General features: G+C 47.9%; 1 protein-coding gene across 1 annotated transcript in view; it reads left to right on the forward strand.

Moving 5' to 3' along the window:
• Positions 1–312: 312 nt before the first annotated feature.
• The window catches only part of LOC147629621 (long chain acyl-CoA synthetase 6, peroxisomal-like), a 60,594-nt gene continuing 40,343 nt past the window's right edge, over positions 313–20,563 (forward strand). Inside the window, exon 1 of the mRNA XM_086811925.1 lies at positions 313–956. Within this exon, the coding sequence (XP_086668051.1) occupies positions 896–956 (61 nt within the window). The 5' untranslated portion in view covers positions 313–895. The remainder of the gene's footprint in view (positions 957–20,563) is intronic.

Here is a 20,563-nt window from a genome sequence, read left to right on the forward strand (position 1 = left end):
GTGACAGACACATAAAGAGAATGCATGTAAGAGACACATAGATATGTGTCTATGTGAGAGAGTTGCACATAGACACATGTACACACACGCACACATGTGTACCGTATACACACGTGCACACATGCATATACAAACACACCACACATAAAAACACACATATGTACATACACTCACTCACTCACATACACATGCGTAGATGCATACACACGCACACTTGTGCAATTTGTGGGTCAGTTCATTCAAAGAGTACTTGGATGCTATGAATTACCAGCCAGATTTTCCACTTAAAAGATAATCTGGCTATGGAAGCATTGAAGTTTCACTTTTTGCATCAATACTTTTTGTGGAGAGATCTTGCCAAACTGACTTTGTGAAAGGGCTGTGTAGGACAAGTAAAAGTAAGGTAACTATAAAGTGCATTCACCGAAGCGATGATGCAAAAAAGACCGAGATTTGTGGATATACGAAAATTTGTTTTCCGAGAAAAATCCATTACCTATTTCTCTTGCCGAGTCATCACCACACCACCACCTCAAATAGAGGCTCCGAGATTGTTGGTGTGCTGCAGAAAGATTGCTTCTGGTTTTTGGGCGTTCTGGATTCTGCTCGAATTTGATTAGGGTTTCGTTTTGAGCATAAGTGGGCGATTAGGGTTTTGAATTTGGGCTTATAGATTCTTGTTTTCAGCTGAGGTTTTGAAGTGGGCGATTAGGGCTTTGTTGAAGCTTCTGAAAAGCTTAGTTGGGTTTTGCTCTAGATTTATTGGGCGATTTGTTTCCACTCATATTCGGGTTTTGTCGAATTTGAAGTGGCCGCCTTGGGTTCTGCCGAAATTCAAAGTGAGGGATTTGTGCTGTTTATGGTCTGAACTTGCTGGATCCGCTTCAACCGTCTCATGGAGCCTGCTCGACGCCGCTTGCACGTCATCAACACGCACTTGCAACCCCCACCTCCAGGTACCTAGCAGTTGCAAATGAGTAATCGCAATTGCAAAGAGGTTTATCATTTTGGGTATGACCCATGATCAGGCATGAAACACTATGTTTTATCTTTGTAATGGCTGATGGGATCAAATTTTAAGCATCAATTAAAAAATGGTTATTTTTAAATGGATCTCTTTACAAGCATTGGTGGAAATCTTTTATTGGCCCATTGCAATCGCTAATGGGTCTGTTTAAGAGCACTTTTTAAGAAGTTATATTATAACCCTCTTGCAAATGGTTCTTCTATCATAACAAAGTAGCCTAAGAGAGCATTTTACAAAGTCTGGAAGGATCAAACTCTTGTAGTGATTTGTGAGCTTCTAGCCTCTTCTATGATCCGTTTGACTATTTGGAGCCCCTTGTGAGGCGCTCCCATATTTCTCAAAGGCTGTGTGGACAGTCTCTGCCGGTGGAGTGCTGGAACCGTCGATGGCGTTGTGGCATCTAGCATGCCAGATGTGTGAGGCAGTGATGTTGAAGATGAGTGGCACACCCTGGTCTTGAGAGTCCATGGGGATACTTGCACTGCAGAGGCCAGGATGGCCGATACCTAAAAGTGGGAGAGCTGAAGAGTGAGGCCAATCTCGTAACTGAGTGTTGCTTCGGATTCCGTATCTCAGACCACTACTCTCCATGTGACCAAATGAAGGGTGCTGGCCTCAAAAGTAGCTGGAGAACTGTCCAGCAAATCTGTGGTGCAATCTCAAAGGCGGTGTCGCTGAGTCTACAAGCTAAGAAGATGATCATCTTTTGTGGCCGAAAACTCTCCCATAGTCGACGCGAGAATTTCAAGCACTGGAGGAGATGCCCTGAGACTGCCACACCAAAAGGGTGCACGAGTGGTGCCGTGTCTAACTTATGGAGTAATATGTGGCGTCCCAATTTGGCAGTGTTCTAGGAAAGGGGAATGGAGGGTGCCTTCGGCTTGTAGGAGGGAGGGATCCCATTGAAGTCGAGCCACAGATGTGTCATGTATGAGGGGTCGTGCGTGACTTTGAGAGGCGAGGGATCAACATGCCACGTGCGCTCGTGGCAGCAACTATCCTTACCATTGAAGATGGAGCGCCAGCGGCATTGGCGTCCAACTGTAAAGCCATCCAGGGAGAACCTCCATGTGGATCAAAGATCACTAGGGGAACATTGTGTCGTGAGAAAGCAATTCACTCTAGGTCGGGTGGAGAGGTGGGGGGAGTGAGCCAGTCGGGGAGAATGGCCGAGTCGATCGTGAGATTGAGGTGAGACCCCTGTGGACCCTAGTTAACCTCTCCTGCTGGAAGGTTTTTTTTTTTTTGGTTTTGTTTTGGGGGGGGGGGGGGGGGGGGGGATGGGAAACTCTTGAAAGAAAAGCCAAGTGCCGATGGTTTGGGCAGGGCATGAGCACAGGAAGCCCCAAGCAAAACGTGAGCGGGTCGATGGCCTTGTGGCATCTAGCATGCTAGATATGCAAGACGGAGACGCTGAAGATGTTCCCAGCGCTGGCAAACCCGGGTCTTGAGAGTCCATGGGGATACCAGCATTGCGGAGGCCAGGATGGCTGATATCCGGATGTGGGAGAGCTGAAGAGCGTGGCCGATGTGGTCCTCCTTGTAATGGAGTGCTGCTTTGGATTCCGTAGCTCAGACCACTACACCCCATGGACAAAATGAAGGGTGTTGGAGAACTCTCCACCAAATCTGTTGCGCCTTCAAGCATCTCAAAGGTAGTGTTGCTGTGTCTCCGAGCTAGGAGCCACAAGAAGAGGATCATCTTCCATGGATGAAAACTCTCCCATAGCTGATGCTAGATATTCGAGAGGAAACCAGCGAAGATGCCCTGAGACTGCCACCAAGAGAAGGCTATGTTGTTGGAATGAATTCTTACCCTCCTGCTCCTCATGCTGCTATGTAGCAATGTATTATCCCACATAGTGGGTTGGGGTCTAATTGACTCCTCTATATAGCGCTAAATAGCCCTTGGTCTCCCCTCATCCCCCACCTTTATTGGTGGTCTCATGGGATGTTCGGCCGGGGGGCCGGTTGATGGCCATCTTCCGCGTATGCTGTACCTCTTCGCTTAGTGCTCCGCATTCTTTCATGCTATCAGAGCATTGTTTGCTCCTCCTCGGCATCGGGCTTCGCATCCAGGGGGTTGATGGAATGAATTCTTGCCCTCCTGCTCCTCACACTGCCATATGGCAATGTATTATCCCACATAGTGGGTTGGGGTATAGGGCTAAATAGCCCTTGGTGTTCGGGCCCGGCGGGGGGGGGGGGGGTGGGGGGGTTTGATGGATGTCTTCTTCGTATGCTGTGCCTCTGTTCGCTTGGTGCTCCGTGCTCTATGTTCTTTCATGTGTGAGTGTCGTCTATCTTATGGAGTAATCCCAATTTGGCAGTGTACTAGAAAAGGGGAGGCCGTCTTCTGCGTATGCTGTGCCTCCATTTGCGTGGTGCTCAGCGCTCTGTGTTACGACCCTGTGTTTTTCTCTGGACAGAAAGCAGGTGGGCACGGGCACGGGATGGACAGCGTGAATGGCATTGGTTTGAAATTGAGAAGGGAACCCATGTATGGCCAGCCCAAGTGTGAAAGGGACAAAAGGATTTTAAAGTTTATAAGGTTTTAAAACCTTAGATGATTTAAAATAATATTATTTGGAAGGATGTGCTTTTGCTATTGTTTCTAGCTTTTGCTTTTTGGAGAAAAGCTGGCTGTTTTAGAGGCGCCTTCTTATCATTAAAAAGGGGTGAGGTGGTGGAATAGCCGTGTGGTGGTGTGCGGGTGCTTCCTCTCCTTGTATGGCTGGTCTCCAGAGAGCACAAGCAACGCATAGAACTGCAGCGCAGGGTTTTCTCTTGGTGAAAAGCAAGGCGGGCACAGGAGGGCTGCTTGACTGGGTGCACAGGATTGCATGCTGAATCCTATCTCTCACGCTCTTGTGAAGGGCGGGGCAGGAGACAGGCACACAGTCGACTGTTGGTTATCTCCTTGGGCACACAGTCGGGCTGCAGCATCTGTGAGCAGGTACGGCTGGGACTGGCAGGGCAGAAAGCGCACAGTGCTAGGCATGCTATTACAAATAGAAGGTCTGTACTGCAGGCTTTTTCCACGTTTCTCTCTCTCTATCTCGTGGAAGACAGTGGACAGCAGGAGCAAGAGCTGGATCGCAGGAGGTGGACTGGCAGGGCAGAAAGCGCACAGTGCTAGGCATGCTATTACAAATAGAAGGTCTGTACTGCAGGCTTTTTCCACGTTTCTCTCTCTCTATCTCGTGGAAGACAGTGGACAGCAGGAGCAAGAGGAAGACGGAGGACTGCTACTGCACAGAGTCAGCCGACTATTCTTTTCTCTCTCATCTTCTCTTCACGGGTAGAGGAGTGCACGGCCCATGATGGAAACATGGGGTGGAGACTAGAGATCGGTTTTCTCTCTCTCTTTCTCTCAACATGGATTGCAGGCCTTGGTGCGTGGATATTGTTCTCTCTCTCTCTCTCTCTCTCTCTCTCTCTCTCTCTCGCTCTCTCCACTTGGCTCTTCTTCTTCTCAGTTTGTGGGCTGATCTTCTCGGTCTCTTGTGAGAGAGAGACATGACAGCCTTAGTATGGAAGAAAGAAAGCTGTGTGACTCAACAGTTGGATTGTTCTTTGGGGCTGATCAAAGATCGTTCAACTTGGAATTGCCATCTCAGTTGAAGAGACTTGGATGCACGGGAGGATGTTCATGGAAGAGATGTGTTGTTCCTCTTCATCTTGAACTTATGTGTATATCAGGGGATTGCTTGACACGTCTTCTATCTTTCTCTCTCTGGGTTATGGTATACCATGCTTGGATGGTATATCTGTCATGGAAACAGGACATTGGTTTTTCGAGAGGAAATAGGACTTTGGTATTGAGGAAACAGGCCTATGGTTTATGGGATACAGGTCTATGGTTTATTAGATACAGGTCTTTGGTTTCATGTGGAAAGCATGTCTTTGGATTCTTGTGGACAGGTTCTAGTTTTCTCGAAGTTACATGCAAGCTGTGACTATAGGAAGGACATGTGGTTTGGTACAACCCTACTGCTGTTTGGGAAAGGGTTGTGGGATCCATGTTAGCGATGGAGAAGACCTTTTCAAGCAGGGAGGTGTTGTACAAGTGTGCCTTCTCTATGGAATGCTTTGCTGTAATAACGAGAGTTCTTATTTGGAAGTCCTGGGTGAAAGCTTCAAGGGATCCTATTGGTAAAGGATTCTACAAGTTGTACTTTGTACTCAAATTTTGATCAAGTATGTAAATACGGCAAAGGGCGCCACTACGTTTTGGGGCCAATCGGTGTCCTTGTACTATTTTGTAGGAGCACTCTAGTTCCCCCTGTTTGTTTCCTTTTCCAGGTCCCCATGGGTGATGAAGTGTTTTGTGTGCGAGTGTTTGTTTCACCGCCCGTCAGATTTCTGAAGGCCGGTTTCATGGTTCCATCGCCAGGATATCGTCGACTTTCTCAAGGAGGCGAGCCCGTGGTTGTCACATCAAAAGCTTCAACATGTGGAAGGTGAAAAGGAAGTGGAGGAGACAGTGCAGGATTGTGAGTCTTTGGCTATATGAGGTGAAGAGCAAAAGCTGAGGATGAAGCTTGGGAGAAAAGACACCAAGGACAAGAAGTAGTTGGCCAGGAACAAGAAGCAGTTGAAGTGTTATGGTGCAAGAAATGGGTTGAAGGCTATGGCTTTCGACACTTTGTCATCGGTGGTATCTTCACGGAGGCTTCATGGGTTCGGAAGGCAGCTTCTTTCTATGTTTAGCAGTGGTGATCTACTATGCTTCATTGGGACTTGTGCTTACCACTTGGATGGAGTGCAAGCAAGTTTTTAGTGCCTGTGGATGTATCAGATGAGGCTTAGACGGAAGTAGAGGAACTTGATGAGGTTCTTATTCCCGAGCAGATACTGGCACATAAGGAAAGAAAGGTACAAGGTAAAGTTTCCCGTCGCTATCTTGTGAAGTTCTAGAACTATTCACCGATGGATGCGAAGTGGATGGAGGAGGGTGACTTAGCAGATTCACCTCTGGTATTGGAGCTTTATCTTGATGCCTTTGAGTTGGATCCGACTCTTTCTACGGCTCATTCAGGTTCAGCAGAGCATAGGTCTGGAGCATTGCTTGATGCTCAAGAGGGGGGTAGCACCTCCGCTCCCTTGTTATAGACAGGCTCAATTGTCATCTAGGAGTCGCTTGTTGGTGATATCTTTGTATTCACCCGAAGGTATTGATAGCTGACAGTACATCTGCTTATGGGACTTCTATGATATTGTGTACTAGTCACATGAGATGGTAAAGTTGGTATGGTTCACAGTCGGCCGCACCATGAACTATAACTACAACTATGAATGGTTTTGCCTTTGGAACTAAAGTATGATTGAGGAAGATTGGGACATTGATCTTTGTCATATGGTTTTGGCTGTTCTTGACCATAGGATCGGTCAATTGGATATTGAGATGATGCTATTTGTGGAGTTGGTCTCCTTTGGAATGGCATGGTTTGGTTGAGCTCAAAGTTTGCAGCAACCTGAGCTAACACTTCGAGACTCTATGGAGGACATAAGTCTTGCGAGCTGTCCTAGAGTTGGTTTGGTTCATGGATATATGGATCGAACTCTATTTGTGCATGTATTTATACACTTTCCGAGGTATTATGGTATTCTGGTGCCATTGGATCCCAGTACCCTTGAGAATACATGGGGTAATACTCTGGATTGTGTCAGGATGAGATGCATGTATATTGGTATGATACATCAAGTACTTTATTATGTTCATGGATGCATCATTGAGTGTGGCTCCTGCGGGATGGCCATGTGCAGAATGGGTAAAGCATCAAGAGGGACATGTGGGAAGTACTTAGTGGATGTACTATTTGGATGCATTGAGTGCTTTCATATGCTCATGTTGTACCATTAGTCGTGGGTTCTACGGGATATTCATGGGTGTAAGGCTTGCGAGCAACCCTGAGATTGTTATTTTGGAGTGGGTAGAGCATCTTTAGGAGCATATTGTTTGCGAATGCACATATGTGTTATGCATATGTTTGTCATATGTAGAATGATGCATGGTTTTGTTTTTGGGTAACACAGGTTACGTGTTTCCACTTGGTTTTAGACTTTTGCTGTAGGTTCTGAAGGAACAAGCAAGAGTTGTTTGTCACTTTGACGTGACAGTGTGGCTATTTTGTCCAGGATGATTGTTTCATCACCCAGATGCACTAGAGGGACGTTGCTTTTGTCATATGGGGAATCTTTGCCCATACGATACCTTACTGTGTTATTGAGTGCAATCGAGGACGCTTGCTTTTTTTCAAGAGGGGGGTATGTTACGACCCTGTGTTTTTCTCTGGACAGAAAGCAGGTGGGCACGGGCACGGGATGGACAGTGTGAATGGCATTGGTTTGAAATTGAGAAGGGAACCCATGTATGGCCAGCCCAAGTGTGAAAGGGACAAAAGGATTTTAAAGTTTATAAGGTTTTAAAACCTTAGATGATTTAAAATAATATTATTTGGAAGTTTCTAGCTTTTGCTTTTAGGAGAAAAGCTGGCTGTTTTAGAGGTGCCTCCTTATCATTAAAAAGGGGTGAGGTGGTGGAATAGTCGTGTGGTGGTGTGCGGGTGCTTCCTCTCCTTGTATGGCTGGTCGTCAGAGAGCACAAGCAACGCATAGAACTGCAGCGCAGGGTTTTCTCTTGGTGAAAAGCAAGGCGGGCACAGGAGGGCTGCTTGACTGGGTGCACAGGATTGCATCCGACTGTTGGTTATCTCCTTGGGCACACAGTCGGGCTGCAGCATCTGTGAGCAGGTATGGCTGCAGGAGATCGGCTGGATGGCAGGAGGCGGACTGGCAGGGCAGAAAGCGCACAGTGCTAGGCATGCTATTACAAATAGAAGGTCTGTACTGCAGGCTTTTTCCACGTTTCTCTCTCGCCGCCACCCTGCTCCCGCATTCGCGCTCTGTTCTGTGTGCCGCCGCCGCCGCCCCCTCTCTGTTCATGCTGCTCTGCTCGCGCTGCACACCCTGGCTGTGCTGCGCCTAGCGCTGCCCTGTCCACGCTGTGCTGCGCCTATTCGTACCCACCAGCCTGAGCTGCCCTGCTTGCCCTGCTTGAGCTGCCCTATTGTGCTGCGCCTGGCGCTGCTGTGCTCGCACTGTGCTGGCCTGCTTGCGCTGCCCGCTTCACTGTTCGCCCTCTCTCTCTCTCTCTCTCTCTCTCTCTTCGCCGCCCACTGACTGCGCCTTCTGTTCGCTGTTCGCTGGGGTGGCTGGCCCCCTTTTCCCACCCACCCTTGCTCAGGCCCCCAAGGCAGCAAAATAACTCTCTCTCTCCTCCCTGCATGTGGGAAGGACTGCAGAGTGATCTGGAGGAATGGCCCCGAGTCTCCAAGAGAAACTCGAGGCCCTCGAGACGGCAATGAAGGCACTAATCAAGGAGAACAAGAAGACATCCGATTCCAACCTCAATGAGGTGGAGAACAAACTACACCGGCACATCATGGCTCTCGAAGCACGGATCACGAACCTCCAACAAGATAACACGGCACTCAAGGAGGAGGTGAGTGCATTGAAAGTGGAAATGGTAGCCATCAAGAATATTGAGAAGGAAGAAGGGGAGATCAATGACAACACTCTCACGGCCATCAAAGAAGAGATCCCCAATGAGATCACAAAGGACATGGAGGGAAAACTCGAAGCCAAGCAGTCAGGATGGGTCGAGGTGGTGAAGAAGAACATCCGTAAAGAAGTGAGGGAGGAGACTCAAAGGGAAGAACACCAAATCATTCACAGCACCATTGAGGAGGAGAAGATGAGGCATGCCCGCCGCCTCAACATTCGAGTCACAGGTATAGCCGAGACACCCGACTCCACTCCGGAGAAAGATGGACAGCTTCTATGCATGAAGCTCGGCTACAAGGAAGAGCACCCTCTCCCCTTCACCAAAGCATGGAGAGCCGGGAAAGACTCAAGACGCAAGCGAGCCCTCATCCTACAGTTTGCAGGAGAGACAGAGAGGGTCACCTTCATGAGGAAGAGGGTCATACTACGGGGTTTAGAGGGAGCTTCTATTTTCTTGGATGATGATCTCACGAGGATGCAGCTTGAGCATAGGAGAGCTTGCATGCCACGAGTCTTACACGTGAGGAGAGAAGGCAAGAAGGCCTTCTATCGAGATGGTCGGATCATCATTGATGGCTGGTCCATGGATTAGCGGTTTGGGGCCTATGGGACACAGACCAGGCCACTAACAGAGATACACATGGCAGTATGAACTGTAATGGTTCACTATGGGTGCAGCCTGGATGACTGGAGCATGTTTTGGTGGGGGAGACATCATACTTCTGACAGACACATCAGAGCCCAGAGAGAGGGCTACCTCGAGTAGAGGGATTCCAGTGGGAGTCAGCATACAGGAGGACCTACCTCGAGAGGGTCGGGGGGAGTAGCAGTTCTATTCAGACGGGAGCTACAGGGGAGACTGAGAGTGGTAGCACAGGATCCAGAGGCCAGATACATGTGGATCAGCTTACAACTCTCACAGGACAGGGTTATATACATAGCTCTATGTTACTTTTCTCCATCAGGATCCTCCTACGTCATTACAGAGGACATGCCACAGGAGGAGGAGACAGGAGCCTCACCATACACTTGTCTGTCAAAGGAGATTATGCATTATTCTACACTAGGGGAAGTATTCCTTACGGGCGACTTCAATGCCCACACACTGAGCAGACAGTGTGAGGTGTATGACTATGATGACATGGAGATCCTCCACCCTGTGGATCCAGAGGAGATAGGGGCTAGTCGGGCATCAGAGGACACTGGATTAGACAGAGGACATTATGGGGATCACTTACTAGAGTTGGGAGCCAGGCATCGTCTCGTTATTTATAACGGGATGCTACAGTGGCCGGGATCAGGAGGGCTGACATGCTTCCCACATGGAGGTCATACACGGACCGGAGGCACGGTGGTAGACTACATTATGGGGTCTTTGGAGGCATCACAGCTTGTCACCTCATTCTCCATTCCACCTCGTCCTATTGGGGCAGATCATACATACTTGGCATTTTCACTAGCCGGATCACCAGTATCACTAGCCCCCCACATACCGACGCCACACACTACCATCTACTTCACACATGACATTGCAGATATATACACTGGCAGAGTAGAGGATGGGCTCCTACTCATGGATCCCCTGGCACCTATGGATACCATTACAGCCCAGCTGGCATCACTCCTACACACGGCTGCATTACAGAGCTTCCCACATCGTGTCCACTTAGGAGAGCCCGCGAGATCTGGGACTATGGCCCAGAACAGATGGTATGATGACGAGTGCAGAGCCCTATACTCACGGCTCCGCATCCAGAGAGCCTTGGGAGCCATCACAGAGCAGGAGTCGAGGAGAGAGATGAGGAGACTTACTCGCCGCAAAAGGCGGGCCTTCGTAGAGATACAGGAGCTAGAGATCTTTCATTTCTTCATGAGTAGAGATAGCCCTGTCTCATGGCGGCACTTCAGAGAGCCCCGGACACCGACACCTATTGCAAACCCACAAACATGGCACACATTCAGAGGGCCTATACCACGCCCCACAGCAGCCACCTATACCTCAGCCACAAGAGTCTCGACCTACCACAGCTAGCTTCTTTACCCACTCGATGATACAGGAAGCTATCCGCCGCCTACAGCATGGACGGGCCGCCGACCATATGGGCCTGCAGGGTGAGCATCTCATATATGGAGTAGATTCTTTGGCTCCTTTTCTTGCACACCTGTTTAACAGGGCACTAGTAGAGGGTTTGCCTGCGGAGTGGAGGATGCACACCATTGTGCCGATTCACAAAACAGGGGATATGCTCGATCCGTGCAACTACAGGACGGTTATGGTTGGCCACGTGCTGGCCAAACTCTATGGTGCAGTGTTGGAGCAAGAGCTTAGCTTATATGCTGAGCGAGCAGGTTTACGTTCATCAGGGCAGGCAGGCTTTAGGAGAGCTTTCTCTACCACTGACCATGTATTCACTTTGAGATGTATGATTGATCAGGCCAGAGTGGGGAAGAGAAAGCTCTATTGCTGCTTTGTGGATTTCCGCAAGGCATTTAACACAGTACCACGAGAGAGGCTCTTTCAGCGCCTGCAGTCTCTTGGCATATCAGCAGATATGACACGGGGCATCTATGAATTATATGAGCAGGTTTTTGGGCGAGTCAGATGTCCAGGAGGTATGTCCGAGACTATTGCTAGCACCATTGGTGTGAAGCAAGGATGCCCACTTTCCCCCACGCTATTTGGGTTATACATTGATGAGGTGGCTGACTTCATTACATGGGGAGGCGGAGATGGAGTTGATTTAGCAGGTACCTCAGTACATATTATGCTTTATGCTGATGATATTGTATTAGTGTCTGAGTCTCCAGGTGGTCTACAGCAGCATCTACATGCACTCGATGATTTCTGCACACAGAGGGGTCTTACTGTGAACCTTGGGAAAACCAAGGTTATGGTCTTTCATACATCAAGACAGGGCAGGAGTCAGCTGACATTCACTCTCGCAGGACGCCAGGTGGAGGTGGCGACATCATACGTGTACCTAGGGGTTACCTTCTCTGCAGTAGCCACACGCTTCACCATGGGTTCAGCAGCCAGAGCTAGATTGACACGGGGATATGCAGCATTGGCTATGCTAGAGAGATAGTGCCACCAGGCGCATTTTCAGGAGCCCCGGACGAAGGGGTGGCTATTTGACACATTAGTCACACTGGCATTGATGTATGGAGCAGCGGTATGGGCGCCAGGCCTTGCTACCCATTGGTGGACACAGATAGAGAGACCACAGGCCCTCATGGTGGCACGCATGATACGCAACAAACCGCCAGTACCTCATGACATTATCCGAGCAGAGTTTGCTGCGCCTCCTATGATGGTAGAGGCCATATTTCAGACTATATGCCTGCTAGACCGATTCAGAGAGATGCCACAGGACAGATTGTCATACAGGGCTTTTGAGGCATCTAGACAGTTGGCTGAGGCAGGAGACAGAGGATCATGGTATGGACAGGTCACACATTGGTTCTCACAGCATGGCCTAGCCATGGATCATCTACCACCATTCCAGTATGACAGGGATGCACCACATATCCGTCTCTCTCATAGTGAGAGGAACAGAGTATTGACACAGGATCTATGGCAGCTCTATACACGAGAGACATGGATATTGCCTACACAGCCTCTTCCACCGAAGATGCTATACTACAGAGATCACTTCATGAGTATCACTGATGATGGATTTATAGAGAGGCCTAGATACATGGAGGGCTTTTTACCACACGGCTCCCGAGTGGCTATTGGTCAGCTTAGAGTTTCATCACACTGATTGGAGATTGAGACTGGCAGAGCAGCACGGATCCCCCGAGAGGAGAGGGTATGCAGATTGTGCAGAGAGGAGGTGGAGAGTGAGGAGCATTATGTATGCAGATGCAGAGCATATACAGCCATCAAAGAGAGATATCCCATTTTATTCAGAGAGCCACATTCCCTACGCCAGATCTTTGAGGCAGCAGACCAGCGCATACTGGGGAGATTCATTCTAGACATACAGCGCCACAGAGAGACATCATTACAGGCTTAGACAGCGGGGACGACAGACAAGATTACTACATTTTTTCAGAGATCCATCCCACTCCCAGAGCCCCTACACGGCAGGGAATTACTCTCCAGAGAGCAGAGACACTTAGAGCCCGCAGGAGACAGAGGACACCTGGCTTTCGGACACCATGCCTATACCAGAGAGAGATGACAGAGATCAGATCTCAGTTTCACAGAGAGGGTGCAGAGCGACTGGCTCGCTTCAAAGCACACCCAGGCATGTTCTTCAGGGAGCTGTGGACACCCCCTTCATTGATGTATACCATTTTATACCCCCAGTATGGTACAGGATGGAGCTAGCTAGGTTGCATATCATGATTGTTTACTCCATGCATATAGCTTTGCATTCTCCTAGTAGTAGAGCTCCATCCCCTCCACCACTCATTGTACTTATTGCACACCCAGATTCAGCTTTTTAGTTCAGTACTTTTTCATTTTGTTGGGATGACAGAGGATACCCCATACAGGTACACCGATTTGTCTCATAGGCCGAGTTCGGTCTTTTGGAAGACGTTAATAAAATCTTTCTTTCTTTCTTTCTTTCTCTCTATCTCGTGGAAGACAGTGGACAGCAGGAGCAAGAGGAAGACGAGGACTGCTACTGCACAGAGTCAGCCGACTATTCTTTTTTCTCTGATCTTTTCTTCACGGGTAGAGGAGTGCACGGCCCATGATGGAAACATGGGGTGGAGACTAGAGATCGGTTTTCTCTCTCTCTTTCTCTCAACATGGATTGCAGGCCTTGGTGCGTGGATATTGTTCTCTCTCTCTCTCTCTCTCTCTCTCTCTCTCTCTCTCCACTTGGCTCTTCGTCTTCTCAGTTTGTGGGCTGATCTTCTTGGTCTCTTGTGAGAGAGAGACATGACAGCCTTAGTATGGAAGAAAGAAAGCTGTGTGACTCAACAGTTGGATTGTTCTTTGGGGCTGATCTAAGATCGTTCAACTTGGAATTGCCATCTCAGTTGAAGAGACTTGGATGCACGGGAAGATGTTCATGGAAGAGATGTGTTGTTCCTCTTCATCTTGAACTTATGTGTATATCAGGGGATTGCTTGACACGTCTTCTATTTTTCTCTCTCTGGGTTATGGTATACCGTGCTTGGATGGTATATCTGTCATGGAAGCAGGACATTGGTTTTTCGAGAGGAAATAGGACTTTGGTATCGAGGAAACAGGCCTATGGTTTATGGGATACAGGTCTATGGTTTATTAGATACAGGTCTTTGGTTTCATGTGGAAAGCATGTCTTTGGATTCTTGTGGACAGGTTCTAGTTTTCTCGAGGGTCTAGTTTTCTCGAGGTTACATGCAAGCTGTGACTATAGGAAGGACATGTGGTTTGGTACAACCCTACTGCTGTTTGGGAAAGGGTTGTGGGATCCATGTTAGCGATGGAGAAGACCTTTTCAAGCAGGGAGGTGTTGTACAAGTGTGCCTTCTCTATGGAATGCTTTGCTGTAATAACGAGAGTTCTTATTTGGAAGTCCTGGGTGAAAGCTTCGAGGGATCCTATTGGTAGAGGATTCTACAAGTTGTACTTTATACTCAAATTTTCATCAAGTAAATAAATACCGCAAGGGGCGCCACTGCGTTTTGGGGCGAATCGGTGTCCTTGTACTATTTTGCAGGAGCACTCTAGCTCCCCCTGTTTGTTTCCTTTCCCAGGTCCCCACGGGTGATGAAGTGTTTTGTGTGCGAGTGTTTGTTTCACCGCCCGTCAGATTTCTGAAGGCCGGTTTCACTCTGCGTTCTTTCATGTGTGAGTGTCGTCTATCTTATGGAGTATCCCAATTTGGCAGTGTACTAGAAAAGGGGAATGGAGAGTGCCTTCGGCCTGTAGGAGGGATCGCGCCAAGACCACTTCTTGGATTCCCATTGAAGTCAAGCTCAGGGGCGCTTTTCTCAAAGCCATAGTTGTGTCACACAACCAGGGGTTGTTTGTGACTTTGAGATTCGAGGGATTAACATGCTACTGCACTCGTGGAAGCCAACTATGTGTGAAAATATATCCAAAAATGGTATTTAAACCCACCCCAAAAAGGGCCACATTTTTTATATAATGTTTATCTGCTGGCCGACCAGCACCCTGCCCTCATATAAATATGAGGCGCCTCCTTTCCTCTCCATCGACCAACGATCACTCTTTGACTGGGTGTCCACTGCTCATCAGTGTTTTACCCCCCCTTTTTGCTGGATTGTTCGCCCACTTCAGGACAGCACTTCAGCGTGCTTCTGTACTGTCCGTTGGTGTTGGAACAGGCCGCCTACAAACTGGTGGAACCCGTCCGTTCTGCTGCTGAACTGAACGTGTTCTTCTGCAGTTCTTTCTTCAGCGTTTTTCACATATTGCTGCTGCCGGTCCATGGTGCATACATCTGCGTTTTTCACCATAGCACACTTCTGCGTTTTTCCATCAGCAGCTATTAGCACGTAAGCGCTTACATCAGCGCCTACATGTCAGCTCTACATTAGAGATACATTAGAGCTTACTTCTCGGCGCTCACATCAGGCTTTCGGGATTAACATCTGCGTTTTTGGGATAGTAGCCTTCTCTGCTCGTTCGGAGTCTCACATAGAGCTCCTGTACTGGACTTCATCAGTTATATACATATCACCATTGCATGCTGTGTGTTTTGCTCTGATCTTTTATATATTTGGTCCTTTGGTCTCTTTTGCCCTCACATGGTATCAGAGCTATCGTGAACAAAAGGATTGAAGACCTCGAGAGTACACAGCATGGATCGTCTACCCTCGATTCCGGAGGATCAGCCTTTCATACCAGATATTGACTCTCCCTATTCTGATATAGATCACACGGAGGATGGGACTCATCATTCACTGGAGAGCCCTGTTCGAGGTCTCTCATTGGGAGATGACCAGCCTATTTTTACCCACTCACCCTCTACACCCTTGGCATATGGTTTTTCTTCTCCGAGCTCATCAACCGTTACTTCCAGAGGAGGATACATGCCCACAACCAGTGTGCCAGTTTTGGACCTAGGTATTCAGCCTCAAGTGGAGAGCTCTGCTTCTCATTCTAGTCGACAAATTGGACTTCGGTATGGGACTTTTTCTCAGGAAGGACACGTACCCCCTCGATCGTTCGGAGATCCATCATCATCCCAGTCGGTGACCGCATCAGGTTCGTATGTGCCTTTTAGTACGTATGTTCCTAACTCTACCTGGGTATCTTCTTCTGTAGCACAGGTTCAACAAACGGTACCATCAACTACTCTGGATCCGTGGCATTTTTTGAACCCAAACAGAGGAGAGTTTAGGAGTATAATTTACTCTCCGACTTTTGGTGTTCAAGGAGGTAACACTGTTTTCTCCTCTAGTTCACTTTTTGTTCCTACTCCTAATGTGTTATGGAATACTGCTCAAATTCAAACACAAAACCCTCCCTCCCAACCCATATCTCTTCCTGCTAGTGTTGGCATGCAGTCATTGCTGACTGCACCTCCTTTGGGTCCTGTGTATGGGTTCTACCCATCCCAGTTATCTTTCAACACTATGCCCTCTTGTCATGTGCACAGTGTGTATCTACCGTGTGCTACACGCACACAAGACTAGCTTCGAGGTTGGGGAAGCTTGGAGCTAGGCAGGCTGATTGGCGAGCTGAGTTAGGGATAGACTAACGGGCGGGCACCCAAGTATGGACGGGCGGGCGCCCAAGTGTGGAAGCCCGATGACCGACCAAGAGCCTATAAAAGGGTGGCCAGGGTTAGTCATTAGTCATATATAGTCTCACGTGACTTTGTGAGAGCTCTATGGTCAGGAGCCTGGATCTAGTGCAGATGTGCACTTGCTTCATGCAGCCGAGGTCAGCAGCAGTCTCGAGGCCCGCGAGGGTAGCTTCGTGGCGGTATGGGACATCACGAGGTAGAGATTGGTCGGTACATTCATCTAGTTAGCTCAGCTCGTGGCTCGGTGGGGACAGCCATGTCTTGTGGGCTTGCCTGTCGAATCCCCATAGGATCTCCTCGTAGAACGCTCCTGGTACATGACTCGAAACCTGCAAACAAACCAAACAAACATGACGGGGGTGCAAGCTTGACTCACCTCCCAACCTCGACAGCCGTGGGCAAGCCCACAAGGCTTGGTTGTCCCCCACCGAGCCACGAGCTGAGCTAGATGGACGTACCGACCAATCTCTACCTCGTGACGTCCCATACCGCCAAGCTACCCTCGCGGGCCTCGAGACTGCTGCCGGCCTCGGCTGCATGAAGTAGGTGCACATCTGCACTAGATCCAGGCTCCTGACCATAGAGCTCTCACAAAGTCACGCGAGACTCTATATGACTAATGACTAACCTTGGCCACCCTTTTATAGGCTCTTGGCCGGTCATCGAGCGTCCACACTTGGGCGCCTGCCCGTCCATACTTGGGTGCCCGCCCGTTAGTCTATCCCTAACTCAGCTCGCCAATCAGCCTGCCTAGCTCCAAGCTTCCCCAACCTCGAAGCTAGTCTTGTGTGCGTGTAGCACACGGTAGATACACATTGTGCACATGACATACTCCCCTTCCTCTAAGAGCTCACTCCTGAGCTCACTAAAAAGCCAGGGTAATCTCTCTGAAGAGTAGTCAATGTCTCCCATGTAGTGTCCTCCTCAACACGATCTTTCCACTTGATCTTGTATTCCGTGATAAGCGTATTACACAATCTTCTTTCACGAAATCCAAGAATCTTTTTAGGTTCGTGTGGAACAAATGGCATGTCGTTGACATCTATGATTTCTTGAGGAGTAACTAACTGGTCTATTCCACCTTGTACTTCCTTAAGTCTACTGACATGAAATACAGGATGAACTTTCACATGAGAAGGCAAATCCAATTCATATGCGACTGAACCAATCCGTCGTGTAATACGAAATGGTCCACAGTATCTAGGGGGTAATTTCGGAGATCGACCTGTGTATAAAGTCTCGGAATCTTTTGGAACTCGCAAATACACCATCATTCCTTCAGAGAACTCTTTGGGTGAACGATATCTATTAGAATAAAATCTGTCTCGGTCTTGAGCACTTCTAATAGATTCCTTCGCAACTTGTAACATTTCTCGCATATCTTGCAAAAAATTACGTGCTACATAATGCTGAAGTCTTGAGAATCCTACTGTAAGAGGTGATCTAGGTTGAAAACCATACATAAGTATGAAAGGACTAAAACCTGTACTCGTATGCTTAGTACTGTTATATGCAAATTCTAACATAGGAAGATAATCCTCCCATGAACTCTGTCTTTTAGATACATATGCCTGAAGCATATCCTCCAAAATCTGATTCACTCTTTCAGTCTGGCCATCAAATTGAGGATGACCTGAGGAACTCAAATTCAAAGTTGTTTCCAACTTCTCAAAAACAAGTTTCCAAAAATCACTCATAAACTTAGAGTCCCTATCACTGACTATGTCCTGCGGTAACCCGTACAGTTTAAACAATTGCTCGATAAGCTGGCTTGCTAATTGCGTAGCTGTAATAGTCTTCCAGGTCGGTAAAAACCTAGCCATCTTTGTCAAGTGATCTTCCACAACCCAAATAGAATCGTGGCCTTGATGTGTTCTTGGCAATCCTGTAATAAAATCCATGGAAATACTTTCCCATTTATTACTTGGGATTTGCAAAGGATGCAACAACCCAGCTTGTCTAAAGCGTTCAGCTTTATTTGCTTGACAAACTTGACACTTGAGAACATAATCTTCTACATACCCTTTCATCTTTGGCCAATAAAGAGTGTGTTTCACTAACGATAATGTCCTGTGTACCCCAGGGTGTCTAGCAGAAGGGGCATCGTGACACTCCTTAAGAATCTTGGACCTAATGTCCGAGATCTGTGGTACACAAATTTTGTCATTACGAGATCTGTAGCACAGTGTGTATCTACCGTGTGTTGCACGCACATAAGACTAGGTTCGTGGCGGTATGGGATGTCACGAGGTAGAGATTGGTCGGTACGTCCATCCAGTTACCTCAGCTTGTGGCTCGGTGGGGACAGCCAAGTCTTGTCCCACGGCTGTCGAGGTTGGGAGGTGAGTCCCTGTCATGTTTGTTTGGTTTGTTTGCAAGTTTCGAGTCATGTACTAGGAGCGTTCTACGAGGAGATCCTATGGGGATTTGATAGTGGTATCAAAGCAAGCCTCGTGAACGAGCAAGTCGGTAGGTAGAGAAAAAGAGGTCGAAGAAAAGGTACGAGTTTGAGAAGCTTGCTGTTTTTTCAGATTCAGTATGTTGCTTTTTCATCATAGAAACCCGTGATGATGGAGATTGTGGTCTAGAAAGGGTTGTTTGCTTTGCAAAGAAGAGGAAAGATGTTTTTGAACTGTGTAAACAGTTTCAGGAGAGAGAAAAAAGAAAAGCCAGTCGGCTGTGTTTTTGTAAGAGAGAGAGAGAGAGAGAGAGAGAGAGAGAGAGAGAGAGTGACGCCTGGAGGGGTGGTAGCGTTGCCTTTATGTACAAGCAGGCAGGCAGACCAGAACTTGCACGTAGGCGGGCTGGTACTCGCAGCCTGGTGGTATGTGTGCACGCGCTGGTGCACAGGCTGGCATAGGCGCCCATATGATGTGCAGGCGGCCAGGTATACGCACGGGTACACGCATGCAGATAGTCGGGCTGAAGACATGTGCGCAGGCGGTAGCGCTAGGTAGGTGATCGCAGGCGCACATGGGCAGTTGACGGATTTCATTCGTGCGCAAAAACGCTGCAGGCGGCACACGTGGGCAGTCGATGGGTGGTACACATAGGCGGCGCTAAGATTACCGCGGAGAAAAGGCAAAAAAGCATACGATGGGTGGTGGATTTTTTTTTATTTTTATTTTTGCTTTTGCTATAAAAAAAAAAAAAAAAAACCCCCATGCGATACTTGTTTTGAACCATATAAGAGGGGTTTTAAAACTTCATTGCTTTCCAAGTGTTTTTTTTAAAAGAAAAGCAGAATATATATATATATATATATATATATATATATATATATATATATATATATATATATAAACACAAAAGCAATGCATAAACACACATGCTTTTCGGAAGGTCTATAAAATATCCCTCTAGTGGGCTTCTTGTTGCCACACATCTCTCAAGTTCTCAAGCTCTCAAGTCCTCTAGCACTTCCCTTGTGCAAGATAAATATATTATTTTTCTCACCTTGTCCTCTTTAAGATGTCGACCCAAGAATCCGAGTTGGAGTCCATTATCGAACGTGAAGACCTGCTCGCTACGGAAGACACCGATGCCGATCTTTTCGACGATTATGTGTCAAAATCAGATTTCCAAGAATTTAAAGTTGCTCTCGAAGCTTCTTCCTCGAAACGACAAGCACAAATCGCCGCGCAAATGCAGGCTTTAAAGAACTCCATCTCTTTGTTGACCACTACCCTATCTACTCTTTCGGGTATGGATACCTTGGCATCTGCTTTAGGTTCCAACATTACTTCGGAACAGTTCGGGGGCGAGCAAAAGCAGCGTACCAAGGAGATAGTGGACACTTGGCTACATAAGTGGCAAGTCCATTTTCAGTTCCATCCATATGACGATGGGAAAAAGATCCAATTAGTAGCAGGTTTCCTCTCAGGCAAAGCTTTGCTTTGGTGGAAGGAACTCAACCCTAAACCAACGACTTGGGCACAGTTCGAAGACGTCTTCAAGAAAGAATTCCTCAAGAAAGAGGATGACTATGATGTTGTTGCCCGGTTTACTACTTTGACCATGACCTCTCGCAGAACCTCACTTATGAGGTCTATCTCCAGAAATTTAGAGACTTGCAGATGAAAGCTACGGAGATGGATCCCACAACACTTTTGGGGTTCTTCGTAGCCGGTTTACCCGACTCATACCGTTTACAGGTTAAAAACAACAAATGCAAAACTTTGGATGAAGCCATTCATTCCGCTCGTATCTATGATGATACAATGGTCTCTTCCAAGTCTAAACGCGT

This window comes from Cibotium barometz, chromosome 17 (assembly GCF_041138505.1).
Source record: "Cibotium barometz isolate CiBa-2024 chromosome 17, ASM4113850v1, whole genome shotgun sequence".
Taxonomy (NCBI): domain Eukaryota; kingdom Viridiplantae; phylum Streptophyta; class Polypodiopsida; order Cyatheales; family Cibotiaceae; genus Cibotium; species Cibotium barometz.